The 19,967-nt window shown below is 40.3% G+C and overlaps 2 protein-coding genes across 13 annotated transcripts in view; both read right to left on the minus strand.

The window, feature by feature from the left end:
- Positions 1-793: 793 nt before the first annotated feature.
- On the minus strand, positions 794-9,609 carry ADAD1 (adenosine deaminase domain containing 1). Its single transcript, XM_031504620.3, has 13 exons — positions 9,601-9,609; positions 8,714-9,230; positions 8,197-8,394; positions 7,144-7,317; positions 6,595-6,762; positions 6,003-6,065; positions 5,346-5,468; positions 5,107-5,230; positions 4,781-4,951; positions 3,776-4,002; positions 3,040-3,277; positions 2,490-2,622; positions 794-2,358 (listed from the first exon to the last, which is right to left on the minus strand). Exons 1-13 carry the CDS (start codon positions 9,607-9,609, stop codon positions 2,245-2,247), a joined length of 2,259 nt encoding a protein of 752 aa, XP_031360480.3. The 3' UTR covers positions 794-2,244.
- The window catches only part of BLTP1 (bridge-like lipid transfer protein family member 1), an 86,775-nt gene continuing 76,121 nt past the window's right edge, over positions 9,314-19,967 (minus strand). For 7 of the 12 annotated variants that reach the window (XM_085579301.1, XM_085579302.1, XM_085579306.1 and 4 more), the window contains 18 exons: positions 19,512-19,704; positions 17,473-17,634; positions 17,231-17,370; positions 16,857-17,058; positions 16,477-16,680; positions 16,183-16,362; positions 15,615-15,752; positions 14,851-15,111; positions 14,292-14,442; positions 13,851-14,008; positions 13,539-13,731; positions 13,134-13,351; positions 12,694-12,945; positions 11,947-12,150; positions 11,517-11,711; positions 10,960-11,094; positions 10,357-10,522; positions 9,314-10,010 (listed from right to left, as the gene is read on the minus strand). In XM_085579301.1, coding sequence (XP_085435427.1) covers positions 9,794-10,010; positions 10,357-10,522; positions 10,960-11,094; positions 11,517-11,711; positions 11,947-12,150; positions 12,694-12,945; positions 13,134-13,351; positions 13,539-13,731; positions 13,851-14,008; positions 14,292-14,442; positions 14,851-15,111; positions 15,615-15,752; positions 16,183-16,362; positions 16,477-16,680; positions 16,857-17,058; positions 17,231-17,370; positions 17,473-17,634; positions 19,512-19,704 — 3,369 coding nt within the window. In that variant the 3' untranslated portion in view covers positions 9,314-9,793. The remainder of the gene's footprint in view (positions 10,011-10,356; positions 10,523-10,959; positions 11,095-11,516; positions 11,712-11,946; positions 12,151-12,693; positions 12,946-13,133; positions 13,352-13,538; positions 13,732-13,850; positions 14,009-14,291; positions 14,443-14,850; positions 15,112-15,614; positions 15,753-16,182; positions 16,363-16,476; positions 16,681-16,856; positions 17,059-17,230; positions 17,371-17,472; positions 17,635-19,511; positions 19,705-19,967) is intronic. The other 5 variants (XM_085579309.1, XM_085579308.1, XM_085579304.1 and 2 more) reach the window with 2 other exon arrangements.

Consider the following 19,967-nt stretch of genomic DNA (forward strand, 5'->3'; position numbering starts at 1 on the left):
ATACACTGTGCGTCACCCAGCTGTGTGAGTCAGGTAGAGCTCCAGGGAGTGGAAAGAACACTCCCACACCCACCCCATATCCATGTGTACATCCATTCTTCCCCCTGGAGCTCAGTTCTTCTCAAGCATGGGAGGGAGAGGCTGAGCTCAGCCACAGGCTGCTGCTGGTGGTGCTCACCTGCCTCCGTCTGCTCTGTGCCATATCTGTGTGATGCATTCCTGCTCTGTGTGCCTGGACCTGCTGGGAATACAGCTCCAGCTTCAGCACTGGAACTGCAGCACTCTTGCCCCCTCTCAAGCTTGTAGGATCACACATGTTGGGAGTTGCTGAAGTAGCTGAGGAAAAACCTGGATGCATTTACTAGCTTAATGCATGCTGCATATGCTGCTACTAAATCAAAGAACAATCCAGGTAAAAGAACTGGACCTACACTGTTACCATCAAGTTACTGCTCAAGGACACAGTGATTGTGTCCAGCCAAACACAAGCTCTTCCTTAACATCTCTCTTCCTAAGACAGTACCTAAGTTCCATGGAAATTTCAGTTTGCTGTTCAATTAGTAAAATGGCTGAAGCACACAAAAAAAAATTGTACTAAGTATGTACTTGCACATAATTAAGGATTCTGGGTCAACTACAGGAAACACCTTGGTGCCAATACCTCAGCAGACTAAGTTCATACAAAAAACAATCCAGAAGTGTATAGAATGCAAACACATGTGTGGTTTGTGACGTGTATGTCAGATTTGTATGTCATGTCCCAGAACCTGTATGCATGAAGGTATAGCTAACGCACTGTCAAGGACGTTTATTGAACTTTTAACACCACTACAGAAAGGCAACACTGTGCTCTAGCCTGGAATATGACGACCATTCCCAAGCATTCTTAGGAAACATTACATCGAACAAGCAGTTCCATATGCCACAATAAACCAAATACCACCACACAACCCCCCAAAGTTAAGGGACAGTAACAGGAAACAAGAGAGCACATGAGCCAAAAAAGGTCAAGGACCAAGCAGTAACAAGTCAGCGAGTTTCAACAGCTTGTGAATCAAGGTAAGATCATCCCAACAGAAGACTCTACATATGGTATTAGCTGGAAGAACAGACTAAGGAAAGAAACAAACACCGGGAGGAGGAACTTCTCTGAGAATCCTCTAACACTAAGAAGGTGAAACACAACTACAGCACTACACTCACTATTCCTGATGTACGAGAATACTGCATAAACCCCCACTTGCATGATTTACAGAAATCACAAAGTGTACTGTCTAGTTTGAACACAGAAGTGTTCAAGACACCACACCAACTCCAAATATGGCACTTAACAACACCTTCCCAGTACTACCATGTTCTTACCAGGACTTAAAAGAATTTTCGAGGTTACTGTGTATGCAGACAATTTCACTAGCACTTGTCAGCAGTGATGAAGTCATCTTCAGTGCAAGAGTCCAACTCATCCAAAAGCATTAACATTGATGGAGTTTGAGGCAAATCACAAAAGCTGAAAAAACCTTGTTTCTGGAGACTTGTATACTACATTGCATTATTTTCTTTCTTAACAGCTTTGACACCTGCATAATACTTTAAATAATTACCAGAACCAGTAATTGTCACAAGACAGTTGAGTAATAGCTGGTCATTCCAGGTTTCATATTTGGAAGTATAAAAATTATTTTCAACTCTTCTAGCATAAACAATATATACTACTTGGCAGATCCACACTAAACAAAACTCTCAGCAAAGAATGAATGCCTACAAAGAAAGTACAGACTGTCCATTTCTTTTTTTTTTTTCTGAAAATGTTCACATTAATATGCCCTTTTTTTTAAAGAAATCCAGCTTTTACTGATATTTTCTTTTCTAAAGTTATGAGAAAGGGAGGAAAAAGTATAAATCAATGTACAGAAATTCTGAAACTATCAGGAAAAACCCATGTTCATTCCACAGGGTGGGGATGTGTAGGAGTCAGGGTCAGTGAGCTGAAATGAGGTGGCACTGTGGGTCAAAGCAGAACAAAGATTTACAAAGCAGTAGGTTACTCCCACCTATGAGAAAACATCAATTTTGGGAAAAGACCAACTATTACAGGTGGTTTAATAACTACATTTAAACTGACAATAAACAGTTCTGGAATTTTCTTCCTGTAACTACAAACTTCCAGGTTGAACATTTTACTACTTGGAACTCCATTTACTGAAACAGATCATTCAAACGGACTTAACATTTAATCCACCTCCATCAATCACTGAACTGTTCAATATGTGGCGACTTCACAATCCACGATCCATAACTGTGCTGCTCTAAGTAGCTCTGCAGCAAGCTTTTAGCTTCTTGGTACAACTGAGATTTAACCTAAAAGAAGAAAAAAGAAAAACCATGAAAAAGTCTTAAGAATTACGGTTACAGAGATCCGTGTTCTTTACCACCAACATGTAATAAGCACAAACACTGCAAAAATGATAGCTCTCCCTGTGTCAGCTCACCTTTGCCTCATGGTATGTTGCAAACTGGAGCAGGTCACCCCGTCCTGCTTCCCTGGCGAGCATCCTGAAGCGGCTGAACATGGCGGCCTTGCACAGGCGGCTGGCCAGGCAGGTGCCGCTGCGGAACGGGGAGCTGCGGGCAGAGCAGGGAAACAGGGATAGAACTCAGGAACAAAGGCACTAAAGGAAGATGCTCTGATGCTTACAAGGTTTTCCCCTCCCTCCTAACACTTTGTGAATACCATCACGCTGGAATCCATCTCAACTAGAATCCATCTCGATTAGAATCCTAATTAGTTTTATGTATTGTGAAAGCTAAAACATTTTCGCTACTACAGCCAATGGACTAAAGGTATCTTCACTGAGAGAACTGTTTTGTTTGGTATCTTGGTATTTCACTGTGAGCTTACAAGATCTCTAAAACTTCACTTAATCAAAGGATGCTTTCAGCTAACATGGGAGAGAATTTCTCTCATAGCTTAAAAAACTGAATACTCCACTAAACCAGCACAAACCCATTATTTCCAACAAAATGAAGATAAATGCTGACCTTTCAGTGGTTTTCCCACTTAATCCATCCACAACCTCCAGAGATGCATCTGACAATGTCCAATTCAAACTAAGTGACCACTGGTTCAGATCTGTTTGGATTAGTACTGCAGCCTTCACCAAGTAAATATGAGATCTATTGACCAGGTAATGCATGGGAAGCTTTGAAGTAAGTTCATCATCTAGACGCTGCTTTATGGTTATGTCCAGTCCTTTTGTATCCTTACAACTTCCATTTCCTAATAAACAGGACAAGATCAGCCACATGCAAGTACACCAAATTAAATAGTTAAAAATGCATATATTTCTGCATTCTTGATCTATTACAGTCATTTTTTCACATAAAATTCATGTTTTTAAAGATCAGTTCCAATATTCAATTCACAGAACAAAAATTATTTCCCATTTTCTTCTCCAGAGACACCATTATTTTCATTGGATGCTTTCTTTTTTTTGAAGCACTGCTTGTTTTTCACCAACTCTTTATGTTCCCTGCTAAAACAGCATTTCAACCTTTCAAACTAGAAAATATGTTTAAGGAGTTTACCCACAATACCTCATATCCAACAGCAATTCTGACTGCCTACTAAATAAATACACTTTGGTGCACTGCATCTCAAGGAACAATTCTGTAATTCTTCAAAGAATTTGTGGTTTAGTTAATGCTTTATAAAACACAATCAGACTGGAATACTAAAACACAGAAACCCCCCACCTGCAATTTGCACTGAACATACCCACAAGAATGTTGCTGATGTACACGGGTTCGATGAAGTGGCTCAGCAAGGCTCCCTGAAGACCAACCACCTCCCACTTGGTCAGTTTGTCACCAGCTGACATGCTGCTCACCCTGACAGTCTTGGGGGGAGAGCAAACAGCCAGGTAAATTCTGCCTTCTAAAGCAACGTGCAGACTCAGTTCTTCACTGGCTTCGTAAGCAGATATAGAATGGGGACTGAGATGCCTAAGGCAGGACAAGAGAATGGATTTCGGTGAGAAAGCGCTCTGATCAGATATTACAGTAAGTGGTATCTAATGCTGCTTCTCAGAAAAAAATCAGTAGATCTAGCCCTTGTATTATCTTCAATGTCTGTAATTCTCAGAAACAGATTGAACTGCTCGAGTGCCTGTAACACTGAAATCAGTATTTAAATAGGAAACAGCCACTCAGTCTAATCTTAGCCACCAGTTGTGCACACATTAAAAAAATCACCTACAAACAAGCTGTCACTTTTTTGTCTATTCACATTCTTAACAGAAGTCACTTGTGAAAAAACAGCTGTAAGGTTCTTAAAATCTCCTTTAAAATGTAACTCACACTGTGATTCAAAATATTTAAGTAAAAAGATACAACACCTAAGGGAGACAAACCAGTGGCTGTTCTGAAGCAAAACAGCTTTTTCCCTTAGTTACAAAGGGGTAAGACAACAAAGCAGAGCCTTTTGTTTCAATTCAAGGCTTTTTGTACTCCAATCTTGTACTGCATATGATGGCATTAAATCATCGCATTCACTTGCTTAGTGGTTAAATTCATGATTTAATAGTATCTTGGGAAGGGGGCTAACAGGTTATTGTCTGTAATAAACAAACCAAATAAACTTCCATAACCCATGTAGAAGTTTTCTGTATCATCATATTGAGCTGTATTGCATATTTATCATAACTAGCCTGTACATTAACATACCCAAAACAAGATAAAAATTCATCTTCCACCTTATCTCAGGAAATACCACAGTACTTACACCTCTGATTTTAACTGAGCAGTTCCTTTTGGAAGCTGATTCATGTACAGAGTAAGAGTTATATTTTGCTTTAAGGTAAGCAGCTTTGAGCCTGGTGCTGTGCAAAATATGGATCTCTCTGCCTTGGCTGGATTTTTGTTATAGAACAGCAAAAGATGCCTGTACAAATATCTAAAAGAAAAATAAATTAATATATTTTACAGTATATATATACATATGGATATGTGTTTATATTATTTTTTTTACGTAACTGCAGAATTCAAGTGCAGAAGTGAAACTGACACAAACTGGCTGCAAGGGAAGGGGATTTGCAGAGACATTCTCACCTGAGCAGGGAACGCCTAGCAGTGACAATAGCATGGCTGTCGTGCAAGAGCCTCCCACAGGACTCAAAGCGCCGGCTGTAGTTGCATTCTCCTGTCCCCAGAGCTACCACCTCATGCTGCCCACCTAAAACCAGAGATGGTGGTAGGTTCAGCTGGCCTGGCTGCCCACCAAACTGCTCCCAAGTGCTCTGTGGGAACAGGTTTCCCACTCCCCGAAGCTCACATCAAACCAAACTTGCCCTTTTCAATGATGAAGGCAGCCAGAGAACTGCCACAGCTTTGGTACTCGGGGTGTTGGGCAGTCAGGCGGTTAAACACTTCCTCAAGCATTTGTGAGAGTTTTTGATAGGTATGTTCTCCTCCTAAGTGAAACAACGGAATCCATCAAGACACAAATTTGCAGGTAGCAGAAAAAACAGATATGAGCAAATTATAACCCTGAGCACATGTATAAGCACAACCACATGTATTTTTGGGATTCTGATGATCCTCGGGATTTAAAAAAGCTCAAGAACACCCAAAAACTTGATGCTTTTATCGTCCATTATAGTAACAACAGATACAGCCCAAATATGATCACACACTGCCACTAGCTCAAGTAAGTACAGAAAATACTGTCTCTATTTCTATCACCTGGACTGGTGATAGGAATTTAAGCAAATTTACTGAATTCAAGCAATTTACTCAAGTTGTGCCCTTTTGTAGAATCATCCTAGCAATACTAGTTCTTATAGCCTTCAAGTATGTTTAAAACAATTAATAAAATATGTTTAAAAGTTAATAAAATATTAACAACATAGAAATCACTTACCGTATTAGAAAATGAAAAATTTTTAAACATAAACTATCTGCTGAGCAATTTGAATCAACAGAGGAAAACCAAGACTATTCCTTACCAGTCCTTGAAACACAAGCAGAGTTTCCTGGAGGTCGGGGCTCAGGAGGAACACAGGGAAAATCTAAGAATTTAAGAATATTTTGAAGTGGGATGAAGATGCCTAATTTCTAAACACCAATATTGCACTATTTGCAGCAAGTCAAACTTTCTAATTCTCTATGAACTTCCTCTTCTGATTCTGAAGTCCTTGTAAGCTTAGAATGATTCAGATAGCAAAACTCAAAAGGTAAAATATTATGGCAACTGAACTCTGTTGAAAGTAGTATCTCACTGAGGAAGTCTTTTAACCATAAAAATTCAAACCCACTTAAGATGTACTTCATGTCACTATACCTAATAAGGAACAAATCAAGTGCAACAGCAACAAATTCATTCCTTCAGTATCCCTGGCATCAGCTGATGTAACTCTTAATAAACAAATGAAAAAAATAAAGAACAGATTTAGAACCAAACTACAGATTTGCCTCAAGGATTCAAAAAATCTGACAGAGGCCAATACTACAGCATTTAATAAAACCACAGATGTTTTGCACAGGACACTATTAAGCCAAGCATTTCAAGCTCTAATTAGGTGTTGCTACAATACTTACCTGAATCTTGAAAACATTTTGCCCCTGTATTCTCCAAGTTAAGTAGCTCAGCAAGAGCCAGTTTAGCTGCATTTAATTTAGATTCCTTCTTGTTCTTTCCCAGTCCAGTCTTGTAGCAAACACCATTTATCACAGCACAAAAGGCAAAATAAGGCCTTATGACATCACCTTCAAGGGAGAAGAAAAAATCAGAAGCAATCAGTGAAATTATTTTAAGGCACTTCATCCATAACTTTTACAAGACAAAAAGACAATTTTGGCCAAGTAAAACCCTCATCCCTAACCTCCCCAAGAATTTTGGCAGCTGTCACTTAATGCACTCTTCACAAAGTTCTGTCAACAGCCAAAATTAAACACAATTCACCTGCTCGATTTCTGTAGCACCTCATCATGAGAAACAGCTGTGGAGGCAACTAAAGGGCAGCCAAAACTCAACATATGTGAGGCTAGTGCAATCAACAGTAAATAGGTTCAGCTGCACCAGCACATCAACTTAGATACTCTCAAAGATAAGCAAATACTACTTTATTTGGTAGCAGAATAGTTTACCTGCCACGCTGGTTTCTTTCAATTCAAGCTGCAGTTGGTGCATTTTGGCATACAGATGCAAGGCAGATACTGAGTTTATTACTCCCTGTTTGTATCTTTCAATCAGATCCAGGTCTTTCTGTGAGGGAAGGGCTGAAAATGCAGTGGTGTCAGCTCCTTCAAAAAGAAAAGGTCCTTAAAAAAAAAATAAGGAGAGAACTGAACACACTCTCTGAAAACCTGCTTACAAAAAATGCTTTTCAGATGCTTCTTAAAAAAGCAAACCCAAATTTACTGTAGAGCATTACTGCTTTGTACTGAACCCTACATTAGCAACAACAGCAATTCCAAAAGTGTGTACATCCTCTTTTAAAAGCATCAAACCTTTTACTGTAGTAAAAAAAAGTAATTTCTGAATATAGACAGAGATATATAACAAAAAAAACCCCACAACATATATTCCCCCTCCCCTCGCTTGTAAATCAACAATCAAAACGAAGTTGCTGATGGCAGATACCAAACGGTGCAACCTGTGTGTTTCCTCCACACAAAGCTGGGCAGCAGTGGGGACTCTCTGTTTTAAGGCACTATAAAAGTTTGAGCAACCACTGGATGGATGAAATCATCAGCTTCAGGGGTGTGATAGACCCAAGGACAAACACCTCCCAGCCAAGAAGTAAAAGAAATCCTCGCTTTTAAGCATCTTAACAGCTGCCTTTACCGCAACACAACTATTCAAAGTGACACAACTCAAAATACATTCTGGGACATCTCAAACTGCAGTTAAACCCTTTCACAATGTTATTTATGAAAACTCATGCAGCAGAACATATTCTATATTTTGTCACTCGACAGTACTTTTTAACTTGAACTTTACAATTAGGTAATGCTGCAGAATACATACACCACCCCACAACAAATGGCTAAAAGACTTCCAGCACAAAAAGACTTTAGAAGAGGAGGGAAATTTGAGGAGATGGCAAAGAAGTCATGTAAGAAAATACAGCAATAAAAGCAAGTTTACTTTCAACACCATTAACAGCCAGCCCCACTGTATGAACTGCAAACTATTACCTGGATTTTTCATCACCTCTGATGCACTGCGTGTCATACAAGGTGGAGGATTCAGCCTTGCAGTCACAGCCTCGGAGAGATCCTTTGAAATTGGCTGTCTGAAAACCTCGGGGGGCAAATCCTTCCCAGGCGCGGGGTCGAAGGCGAACATTGCCGCGCCCTCAAAGCAGCCATTGCTGCTCGCCATTTCCCACCGACCTGCGGAAACTGAACTCACTAACGCTGCCAGTAGTAAAAACACCCTGCAAAAACACCAGCAGTCCTCCTGGCCAACCTATTTCACAGGAACAACCCGCCCAGGGCTGGGGTAGAACCCAGACCCGGCGTCCTTTCCCACACGGCACTTCTCCCTTTTGTGAGGCCACCTTCCCTCACACCCAGCGCGGCTCTGCCCCTCCAAAGACCCGCCAACTCCTCAAGCCACCTCTCCTGAGGGAGCGAGGCCAACCAAAGCAGCAAAGCTGATCCCTCTCAAGCTTCCAGGACGAGCCGGCGCTGGAGCTGAAGGGTTTGGTACCTGCGGAAGGCTCCTCAGCGCTCACGCCCCGCGGGCAGGCAGAGCACCCCTGAGGGCACACGAGGCTGGAGGAGCCGGCAGCGCCCAGCCGGGCTGAGGCGGCGGCCCCCGATCGAGAGGCGGGCAGCCCTCCGCCCTTCGAGCCGGGGGCGGCCCCTCGCAGCCCTTCCCGCCCTTTCGGGAGGGGCGCGGCCGAGGCGCGAAGCCGCCGCTGTGCTGAGGGAGCGGCTGCGGCGGGGAGGCCGCCGCTGTGTGCTGCCCGCTCCGCTGCAACAGCGCTTCCAGCCGCCGCTGTGTGCTGCCCGCTCCGCTGCAACAGCGCTTCCAGCCACCTGCTAGAGCCTTCCCGGCCCCCTGCTCGCTTTCTCGGGCCGCTCCCACCGGGCAAGGACGGAACCCGAAGCCGCCACGGGCCGGGAGCAGCTCCTTCCTCGATCCCAGGGTCGGGGCGGCGCTTCCCGCCCTGCGGCTGCTTCCCGAGCTCCCGCCGCCCGGCATGCCCCTGGGCTTTACATCGCTTAAATCAAAGTCTGCAAAGTTACACTTAAAAACACTCTTCTTGTTGTTCAGCTTCCTTGATCAATATAAAAAAAGGTCCTGTACAGTAGTTAAATTTTATTACAAGTGTAATAAACTTCATGATTTTTAGCACTAAGGCAATCACAGTTTCATAAGTTATATATATATATATAATTTACACCAGTCTACATTGACAAATCAATTACTGGTCACATCAACGAGGGGTTTGTGTTATGGCAAGTAAAATTTTAAGAAAATTCACAGTTAATCTGCAAGTATTGTAAAGATGCAGGATCATATTGCACATCATAAAATGGACGCTGAGGAGCAGATTTACAGTGTTCCAGCTATTCCTTCACAGAATGTACATTGGTCATCATCATGCAATAACTTCAAATACAGAATGGTATCAAGTACCACAGTAAACAGTTACTCACAATGTAAGTTTTAAATAGAGTAGCAAAAAGCTGTTAGGTTTCTCTTTAAACCATATTTAAGTTCTTAAAATATAATAAACACTTTGATAAAATCAAATGGAGTTAGGTTTGTCACATTGTACGTTTAATATTCTTCTTTGTCTTTTCCTTTCCTTTCCTTTTCATCTTGTAGTGCAGTACCAAGTTTCTTTATAAGGACTGACAAAACTTTGTCCAAAGGATCCATGACGCCACGCTGCAGCCACTTAGGGATAGTAGTCCTTGCATGGTGAAAGCCAAGCTTTTGGAGGATGTAGTCAACACCAACAGGATCGATTTTTCTCCCAGTCCAGGATATTAATCTAAAAAAAAGCAATAAATAGAAGACTCAGTTTTAAATATATAAATATAGCAAATCAGCATTTGTATATACAAAAAAACCAACTTCCTCCAGTGTTACTCGTGACCAACTTAAATCTAACAGGCATTGTTTCAGACTTGATTTAGACAGATAAGCTCAAGATGATCAATGGAACATCTCAAAGGAAGAGGACGTTTAAGGAGGTGAAAAACCTGACTGAAATAACTGAGTTTAAGTTTACTGTATCCTAATTCAGAAGGGCCTTCAACAATGCCTTTAATCTGCATAAATTCTAACCCAGAAGTTAATGCATAGCCAAAGAGACTGCAGCTAAAGATGTTTCTTACCTGAGCGTGGGTTCCAAATGCCAAGTATTGCACATAAACTCCCTCCAGTCAACTGTAGTGTAGGTAATGCTTTCTTCTGACTCTTTGTCAGTGGAGCTGTCCTCAAGGACACCAACAGAGTTCTTCTGCCCTGGACGAGCAGCCAGAATACGAGGAGGAAAAATTGCTGCAAAGGGGAGAGAGCAAAATCACTAGTCAGCCATGAGCAGCTCACTTGGATTCTTTTTGTACACAGTTTAAATAAAAGCATGAGTCTCAACAAGAAGAGAACCCCCTCATGTTTCCAGATTTTCTGCAGAAGGCCACATACTGCTTAAGAATGAACCTGCCAAATTTGAATGCTGCAACTGAACATTAGAAAGGCATAAAAGTAATAATTCTGAAATCAGAAAAATGCATGTCTTGAAAAGAATCCATTGATGAAAGAATCACAATAACAAGAATAAAGCTTTCTAAAAGTTTTAATCTGCCTATACCATGTTATGAAGAGAAAGTTAAACACCAGGTGTCAAAATAGGAGCATGATTATGACAGTGTTTACTGTTAAATAATCTGACAACTGCAGATTGTCAGACAAGTGTTACTTGATGAACAACAACTCACCTTTTTCTTTTTCTTTTAGATAAGCAGACACCAAATCATGAAGAAACATGATCAGTTCAGCATCCATGGTCACACAGATGTGGTCTGTAAATTCAGTTACCACACTGCATTCCACCTTTGGTTTAACACTTGTATCTACAGCAATATAAAAATAGTATCAATACACTTAACAAATACATACTGAAAGTACATAATTTGAATTCAAATCAATTGAAAAGAATATTTTTCATTGAACCAGCAACTCTTGAGAGGAAAGACCACAGTTAGCAGTTTAATAAATATAAGGAAACAAAGCCCATGAAACAGCCAGTGTAGCTGAAATGTCCATATTAATTTCTCTTAGTAAGTTTTTTCTTACAACGACCAGCCTCTGCACTAGACCTTCACTCCCTCAAAATAATTCCCTCTACATTTTACTACAAAATGTTGTCTTTTCTTGCAGATCTGCAGCAATTCTCATATTAAATCCTCTTATCAGCACAATACCATTGCCTTTAACTCCTAATTTGCGAGAAATAGTTTTTCACCAGGAAAAAGCAAATTATGTTTTACTGCACCTTGTAATGAAGGCTCTTGGGGCTCTTGAACATGAATAGATTTAAAATCCAGCTGCATCCTTGGCAATGCAAAGATGGTTTCAGTTTCATGGTTGTAACTGGAGCCACCCCTGAAGCCACTTAACAAGCTTGAGCTTTTCACTGTTGTGCTGCTCTCTGGGTTGTTGGCATCAACATTCCGCAGCAGGTTCAACTCTACAGGAACAATGGGAGATGTTAAATCATGACAGGGCAAAAAAGTTAAGAAAAGTCACTTGTAAAACTGCTGCTGTATGATTATTGATAAGATTTTCTCTTTTATTCTACTCCCAAAAGCGTAGCTAGAAAAGGTCAATCAAATTTCTTGTTTATACGCTTGAGATGTAGCAGCTTTTCAACAGCTCCATCTGCAAGCAGATCAATCCCCAGTCTGAATGAACCTCACTCTAACCTTCATTCCTCGTGGCTGTCACATAATTGAACCACTCCTTCACGCTGGCAACTCCATGGGGGGGGTTTTCGTGGCGGCGCCGCGTTATCTTTGTGATGGTGGCCATGGGGCTTTCCAGGGCCCCACAGGGCTTGGTGACCATGGTGTTATGGCCCAAATGAAAGTCCAGGGTTTGAACAATGTAAGTGGAGTGTTCACTGGTACCTGCATTGAAGGTGTGGGCAACGTGGGGTGGGAGAGGAAAAATAAAGTAAAAGCAGCTTTGTGGGGGTAGTGGAATTTTCTCTCATTCTCCTACAGGTATTTAATATGAATAATTAGTGTGCCAGTGGAATAAAACCTGGTATAAAGCTTGAAAACAACAGAGAAATTAAATCCTCAGTAGCTACAGACAGTAAAACCTCACAGTATTAAGACAAATATAAGTAATAAGGTCATCAAAATTCATCCTGCAGCTAGGAAGGACTACACAGATAGACAATTAAAATCCAGGCAATCCACTCAGTAGGCTCATTATCAGGGACATATCCAGTACAGTTGAAAATGCACTTTATTCCACAGATAAAGCAAATTGTGGTAAAGGGGTGGAGGGAACAGATTATTTTTAGATAAGTGGTATGTTTTTGGGAAATATTCTTGATTCAGAAAAAGAAAATAAATTTTTCTTTGATGTATTATCACATAATAATACATTATTAAAACCTTATGTAAAGACATTTAGAGGAATGAGTAAACAGTTCAAATTACCATCTTCCAAAACTTTCTGGGCTTCTGTCCAAAACGCAATATTGGGTTCTTCCAGGTGAAATAAGGCCCATGATTTTGAGCGGAAATTAGGTCCATGAAAACAAGCCAGGGTCATGTGGTTCCCATGCAGGCTCATGGATCCTCCAAACTGCATCCCATCTTCTGGCAGTGGCATCTGGAATAGGGATATGTGGCACCCAGATACCACCTTCAGAACTCCTGGCCAGTGGCGATGATGGGCTGCATCCAACACTGCAGAGCAAACATGCACAGCAAACTTCAGGCAAGACACAGAAAAAACTGCTGGCATATTTATATTCTTAGTAAAACATGGAATTATGAGTTATATTTTCTTATCTGTTTCACTGACACTGTCTCCTAGGCAATTTCAGCAGTTAAAACATTTTAATTGGGAATCATTATTTTTTGGTAGCACTTACATTGCTCATGTGAGGTTTTCTCCAAGTTGTTTGCCACTGTCTTGGGAGGGAGATAAGGAACAGGTCCCCACGTGGACAGCGCTCGTTTGCTTGTATCAAACTGCTGAGTGAAGAACTCCTGGAGTTTCATTCCTATTTTTATCAGGTCTGGCGTAGTCGACCTTGAAATCATCACTTGGAAGATATCCCATTTCAAGTCCCCGTGGACAAATATCTCACTAGGTAGTAAAAATAGCAAGAAAATTAGCAGTTAATATATTTCCAACCAACAATTTAAAAAAAAACAATCAACCAAAACCAAACAATGAATCCTTTGTCTTCTAGCAGACACATTTCTGGTTAAAGTATTGGACAGGAGACATTTGACATTATCAAACACCATACATTTTAAGCAAATAATATTACCTTTTATCAGTCATGCTTGAATCCAGATTATTATACAGATTAATTTTCCATTCATCCTGCAGTTTAAGATCAGCATTACTGAAGATTCCCATTAGGATACTGGATCCCATGTAGTCAACACGTGCTTCAGTAGAACCCATAGTAATCTCAATTTTATGATTGGGCTGTTGGTTTGGGTGTTCAGAAATATGAGCTGAAATAGAACCAAAGCAATATAGAAATACAGAATTAAAGAGATGAAAATCAGTTTTTCCAGTGATAATCACCTTTACTGACAAGCACATGCTACCAGCAGGAGGCTTTCCAACTTACCCACCATCTCCAGGGTGTTAACATCTATGGTACCTCCAACAACTCCCCCTCTGGAGTCCAGTTGGGATCTTCCCAAGCCCACAGACATGCTGATTTCCCGATCTCTGCTACTGCCCACAGACAGACGGCCCTGACTTTTCAAACCACTGGTGGTCCACCTAGAAACAGAGATGAAAACAGACAACAATTTTCCAGGTTCCCAAAAGAGAAACCGAGTATCATCTACTGGAAAGCAGTGAATAAGGTTGAATTTAGGCATATGTGGCTTCAGGATTAAGCAACTGCAGTATTCATGAGGTAATTCTCAGTTCAAAACTGAAAAGGGTAGGATTTTAAAGCTAAAAGACAACAGACTGTTAACAGTCTGTGGAGAAAAAATTGGCTTTTTTCCCCCAAACACCACTACCTGCTAAAACATACTTGATTGTATTTTCTACTTACGTAGTATTGCCCATTACATTGCTCATATTCATCTGAACATTTAATTGTTTCAGGTTCATAGCAAACACAACCAGTGTTTCCCATGGTGTTCCTTGCTGGCTTCCAGCTTTATTTGACTTATTAAATGGAGTTGATGTCTTTGAGATAGTATCTAAACAGAAAAAAAAAGATAAAAATTAAAATTATTCCACATGCTAGGAAAAACTGGCAGAATATATCCATGAATACTGAATATATTGAATATATTTGAATATTACAAAAGAACTGACAAGCACCATTTTTATTAAGAATACAAAACCATAAGAGACAATAAATGAGAACTAGAGGATTTGCAATACACATTGCTTTAGCTGTCACAGAAATTGACCCACAGATAGGGAAATTTTATGGAAAATATGCTAACAGCTTTCATTCATCCATTTTAATCTCTAAGCCATTGACTCTCCAGTGCCAGGCACTGTGGAAAATAATATTTTCAAAGTGGTAATGACATACTTCTTTAACACAGCTGATGGAAATACTTTTAAAAAAACAAACATACAAGTCCCTATCTACTCACCTCTCTGAGGCACTGAGGAGTCAGACACGCTCCTGGATCTTGTGACAGCTGGAGACTTGAGGCTGTGAGATGCTGTGCCAGGTGACATACTGCTGCTGGCACTGTGCTCACTGAAAACATTGGGGGACTGTGCCATGTGAGTGAAGGAAGCAGACTGGCAGGGCTGCTCCCATGTCCTACAGTATGCTTTCCTTGAGGATTCAGGAGAAAGGTGCTGGCTCACTCCTTCAATTGAATCTGGTGTGCCAGGGCCTGATGCTACTGGAGAAAACGCAGCACAGGAAATACAGAAAAACTATTTCATTTTTGTCTAACCATATCCTCACGTATACTAAGAACTATCAAGAAATAAATGTATTTCATTTGACATAACTTAAAGTTTTCTACTGTTTTTGTTTATATATCACAGAACTATAGAATGGTTTGGGAAGGGACCTTAAATATCATTTATCATTAATATCATTAATATCATCCCTGCCATGGGCAGGGATGCCATTTATTAGATTGGACTGCTCAGGGCCACATCCAACCTGGCCTTGGAATATACTCTTTAAATTGTTCAGTGACCTATGTTAGGAATTTTTCATGTCTTCTGTCTAGGATTTCCTATCAAATGTCTCTGAGTGACTTCATGTGGAGTAAATCATAATACATTTACACTTATTCAGTGATATAATATGACATGGGTAATTAATGCTTATAAAAATTCCTATTGGAACTCTTTGTGTAACAAGATTTTTTTGTGATAAGCAGCAGTCTCTTACCTGGCAGATTTATTGTCTGATCACCCAGGAAAAGCCTTCTAGCAATGCTTCTCCTGTACCAAGCCCTGGGAAAGGCCAGGATCTCACTGAGGCGGCGCATGTCGTATTTGAAAGAAGCAGATCCTATGTCACAGACAGCTGAAAAAGCACATGCACACAATTGTAAATTTCCAGTAATAACAGGTTTAGGTAACCAAGTAATTTTCTCCTTCACCTAGTAGTACTATCTCTGCTGTCATGAAAATATAGTTTTCCTGAGGTGTTGCAATTTCTCTGAGTCCAAACATTAGCTATAAATGCACTTCATAAAGACAAGGTGGAACCCAAGAATACAGATTATGTTGAGTCCTGCTTGTGTTGGATGTACCTCAGACTCCTCATGGGAGGATTTTAATGGCAGATTAATCACAACCATCCTGCTGTTTTCCCAGTAAGTCAGGATCCCATGTGCAAGGGCAGAAAATAAATACATAGATCTTACCAAAAAAAGAAAGCTGCCATGAGTAAAGTCCATCACTGGAGCAGCAGTTCTCTAATTAGCTGGGATTAAAATGAAAGAAGCATTTACCAGATATGTTGATCAATGTGGTGTCTATCTTGCTGGTAGCTTTGCTGGCAGACTGACTCTCAAAAAAGGAGGAGCCTCCCGATCGCCTGATCCGTGACAAGCTGACTTTCACAAACTCCAGGTTGATGCTCAGGGAGTCCTTCCGGCCAGTGACCGAAGTTGGCTCCTCATCCACGTTCCCTAGAAGCATGAAGGAAACATTTTCATTTTCTGTTATCCTTTCAGACCTGCAGTTCAGAAACGCATGCCACGCTTGAATCATGTTCATAAAACAAACAAAACCTTGTTCCATACCCAAGGCTCCTGATCCAGGGGTTAGCACAGTAACAGCTGATTTTTGTTTTCCAGCTCCGTAGGGATGGAACACGTAAAGGGAGAAGTCAGACATGCAGGCAGTAAAGCTCAGGCCTGAAGAGCTGCTGCTGGAAGTAGTCAGATCTGACTGACTGCTGCTGTGCCTCGTCCTACCCAGAGGGCTGCCAAGGCCAGGTGATGAACCTGCAGTCATTTTTTGGGGAGGCAAAAATCAGATTTTGAAAGCATTTTCATACATGAAAGAATACTTAATGTTAACAGCACTATTAAACAGACCAAACACACTCCAAAATATGCCCTCTAGCAGCAATATAGCTTAAATATTCTGTGTAGAGAATTGACATCCACACATGTATTACCTGGTGCTCCAGATTTACTAGCTGAATTCTTTGAGCCACTCTGTGGAGTACTGCCACCAATGGACACACTTTCTGATGGGTATGTTGTGCCTAAAGTTTCCAGTTCTCCTCGGTTGGAAGAGAAAACAAGATCCAGGGAAGGCAACTTCAGCATACATTCAACTCTGGATACTGGCAAGCAGCTGAACTTGATTTGAGAAGGCTGACAGGCAGAAAGAAAATAAAGCATTCAGAAGGGACACTTTACTTTTTATTCTTTAAAAGTTTTTTTTCACGAGTTTTTATTCTTTAAAAATCAAACTTAGAAGCATGGCTTGTTTAAAAGACAGTGACTAAAGCAAGTTACTACTCTGAATGTTGAGTTAAACCCTCACCTGGACTCGTACATAAACCACCACATCTACAGGGAAGGAGGAATATGCTGATGTTGAGGATGACACCAAGGATGTTGTGGACTCTTCCAAGGGATCTTGTATATCAAACTGCCCCATGTCTTCATCCTGGGAACTAACAGCTTTTAACAAGTACAAGAACTCATTAGAAAGCAGAATTTGAAAGGAAAAGCAGCTCAATACCAAAAAAGCACAGCGTGCCAGAATACAACTGTGCAACTGACCTGTGTAATTCCTTTCAATGGGTGTGATGGGAATGGTTTCAAGGGCTTTCTCCAGGAAGTCCAAGAGGCAGGGGCTGATCACCATCTCCTCTGGCAGTGACTGGAGCGCAACCCATGCGTAGAGTTTAGCAGTTTTCACTCCACCACTTCCTTTCCCTTTGGCTGTAACATTGAGAAGATACATTTGCCTAAGGTAATACCACTGAGCAGTAACTGATAAACATAAGAAGACGCTTCATAACTTATCAAGCTGTGCCCTCTAATTTTCTCTATCATCTGAAGAGATATAGATCAGGTCTGCTACAAGAAATGAAGTCATTAAGTTTTCACTTTGCAAAAATAACCATTAGTCTGTAAGGCTTAATTGCAGTTATTCCATGCTCATGTTCTTAACCCAGCATTCTTGTTGTCATTGTCAACACCTCACTTTTTAGACCTGAAATCAAACACAGATAGTTCTTCTCCAAATACCCAGTGCAAAAAAACCGCAGCTGACTGGAAATGAAAGTGGTATTAGGAAAAATAAATCAACAAGTCAGGAAAGAATGTCAGTTTAAATAGAGAAAATACATCAAAAAATTAAAACTGCAAATGGCAAGTCCTATTATATTTATGCAAAGAATGACTAAGGATTCTAAACCATAATTTTTGAAAGCTTGGAACTAACCAGAGTATAAACTAATAAAAAGGTTAGTGTTTTGTTAATTTGTGGAAGAGGAATCTTGAATCCATGCTCATCAAAATGTTAATATGCAGAGAAGTACCAGCTCACTTACTGTCTCTATGCAATATAGCTATTAGAATGAATATACATCAATGGAGACATAGATTTAAAATTCTCCAAGACAAATATAAAAATTAACTACTAAAACAGAGATTAAAATTCCTTACATTTGATAAAAAAAAAAAACAACCACTGACTTTTCATTCTGTGCAAACTATTCTGCCTCATGTGCCTGACTACATTGTCCTATCTTACTTTTACTGGAAACCAAAGACAATACAAGAAGTTGGTCTCCATTCCAGAGGAAAAGTACTATTACAAAATGTACTATAAACAAAAAATAGATGTGTTTCAAAACCATTCAGGACTAATAAATACTTATAAAAATAAAATGCATAAAGAAATAATGCAATTATAAGCCAATCTCTAGTCTGGGGGGCATATATATTATCATACAAGTGCAATTTCCACACCAAATGCAGAGCTTACAGACATTTAAGCAGCAAGACTCAGTACCTGAACATCATGTGGTAAGAATTCAGAAGCAAAGATGAGAAAGAATACAGACTAAAGAACAAAAGTGAAGAGAAGTAGCATAAACCGCTACGCAACATCTAGTAATCAAAGAGGATGGCCACCTAAAGGAGTAAGAGCTAATGGTTCAACAGCATGGAGAGTTGAGGAAGGTATCCCCATTTCACTGTTCTCTCCCAGCATCTCTGGTGATTTTATAAGGCAAAACCCACAAGCACAACTTTGAGTTACTTAATTTTGCTTGGTGGTCAAGTTCTGACAAAATTTTGGTTTTGTGTTTAAAGCAATATTAAATGCCAAAGAGGAGAAGAGTGAATGCCTCAGAAACTGGAGATGCAATCTACATGCCTCTAGATCTGACATGAGGTAACAGCCACCTCCTGCTTGAAAACAGGAATCATTGGAGACACGACAAAGCTTGTATTTGAACTCATCTTACTCCAAATCATGGCTATTTAAAGGCCTTCAATGGGTGAATTATTTATAAATATTTACACTGCTTTCCAACATTCTTTTGTTAAATGAAAACTGGGAGAAGGCAGTGACAGTCTAACACTGTGGTAACTATGACAAAAATATTACTGAGACTGGTTTGGCAAACCATGTCTAAAAATGCAGCTTTATGAACTGCATTCTTGCTTCTGGGGTCAGGTTTCTGCAGCCAAAGTCAAGCATGGATAAACACACTGCTCCAGGTAAGGTGCAGCCGGATCTAAAGGCAGTAGATTACACCAAGGGAAAATATATCCATGAAAGGTTCAGAAAATTTATCTATAAGTACCTGATGGGATGGGTGGGGGTTGGGGAGGAAGTAAGGTGTTAGTCTTGCTGTGGACAGTGCTAGAGAGAGGAGGAGATGTGGCAGTATCTTTCATACCATACAGCTTGGACTCTTTGGAAAGGGTGCGTGGCAAAGAGGATCCTCGAGAAGTGTTTGGCGATTCAGTCTTTAGAGTCTTGGAGTTGTAGTGCAACTGGAAAGCAAAGCAAGATCAAGTTACTTCACATGAAGAACTCAATTTCTGTACAGCCATTTGGTGCCACTCCTTCCCACCAAAATTTGTTTCTTCCCATTCTTTAGAGAAATGTCATTGTAAGATACATTACATTCCAATTCACATCCTGTACACAAAAGAACTGAAAACTTAATACAAAAAATAGATATACTAATAAACTATTAAAAAACTCAACAAAACACAGAGAAACAGGGAAAATGTATTATTTAGGAACACTAAAG

This window comes from Lonchura striata, chromosome 4, assembly GCF_050655825.1.
Source record: "Lonchura striata isolate lonStrDom1 chromosome 4, ASM5065582v1, whole genome shotgun sequence".
In the NCBI taxonomy this organism is placed as follows: domain Eukaryota; kingdom Metazoa; phylum Chordata; class Aves; order Passeriformes; family Estrildidae; genus Lonchura; species Lonchura striata.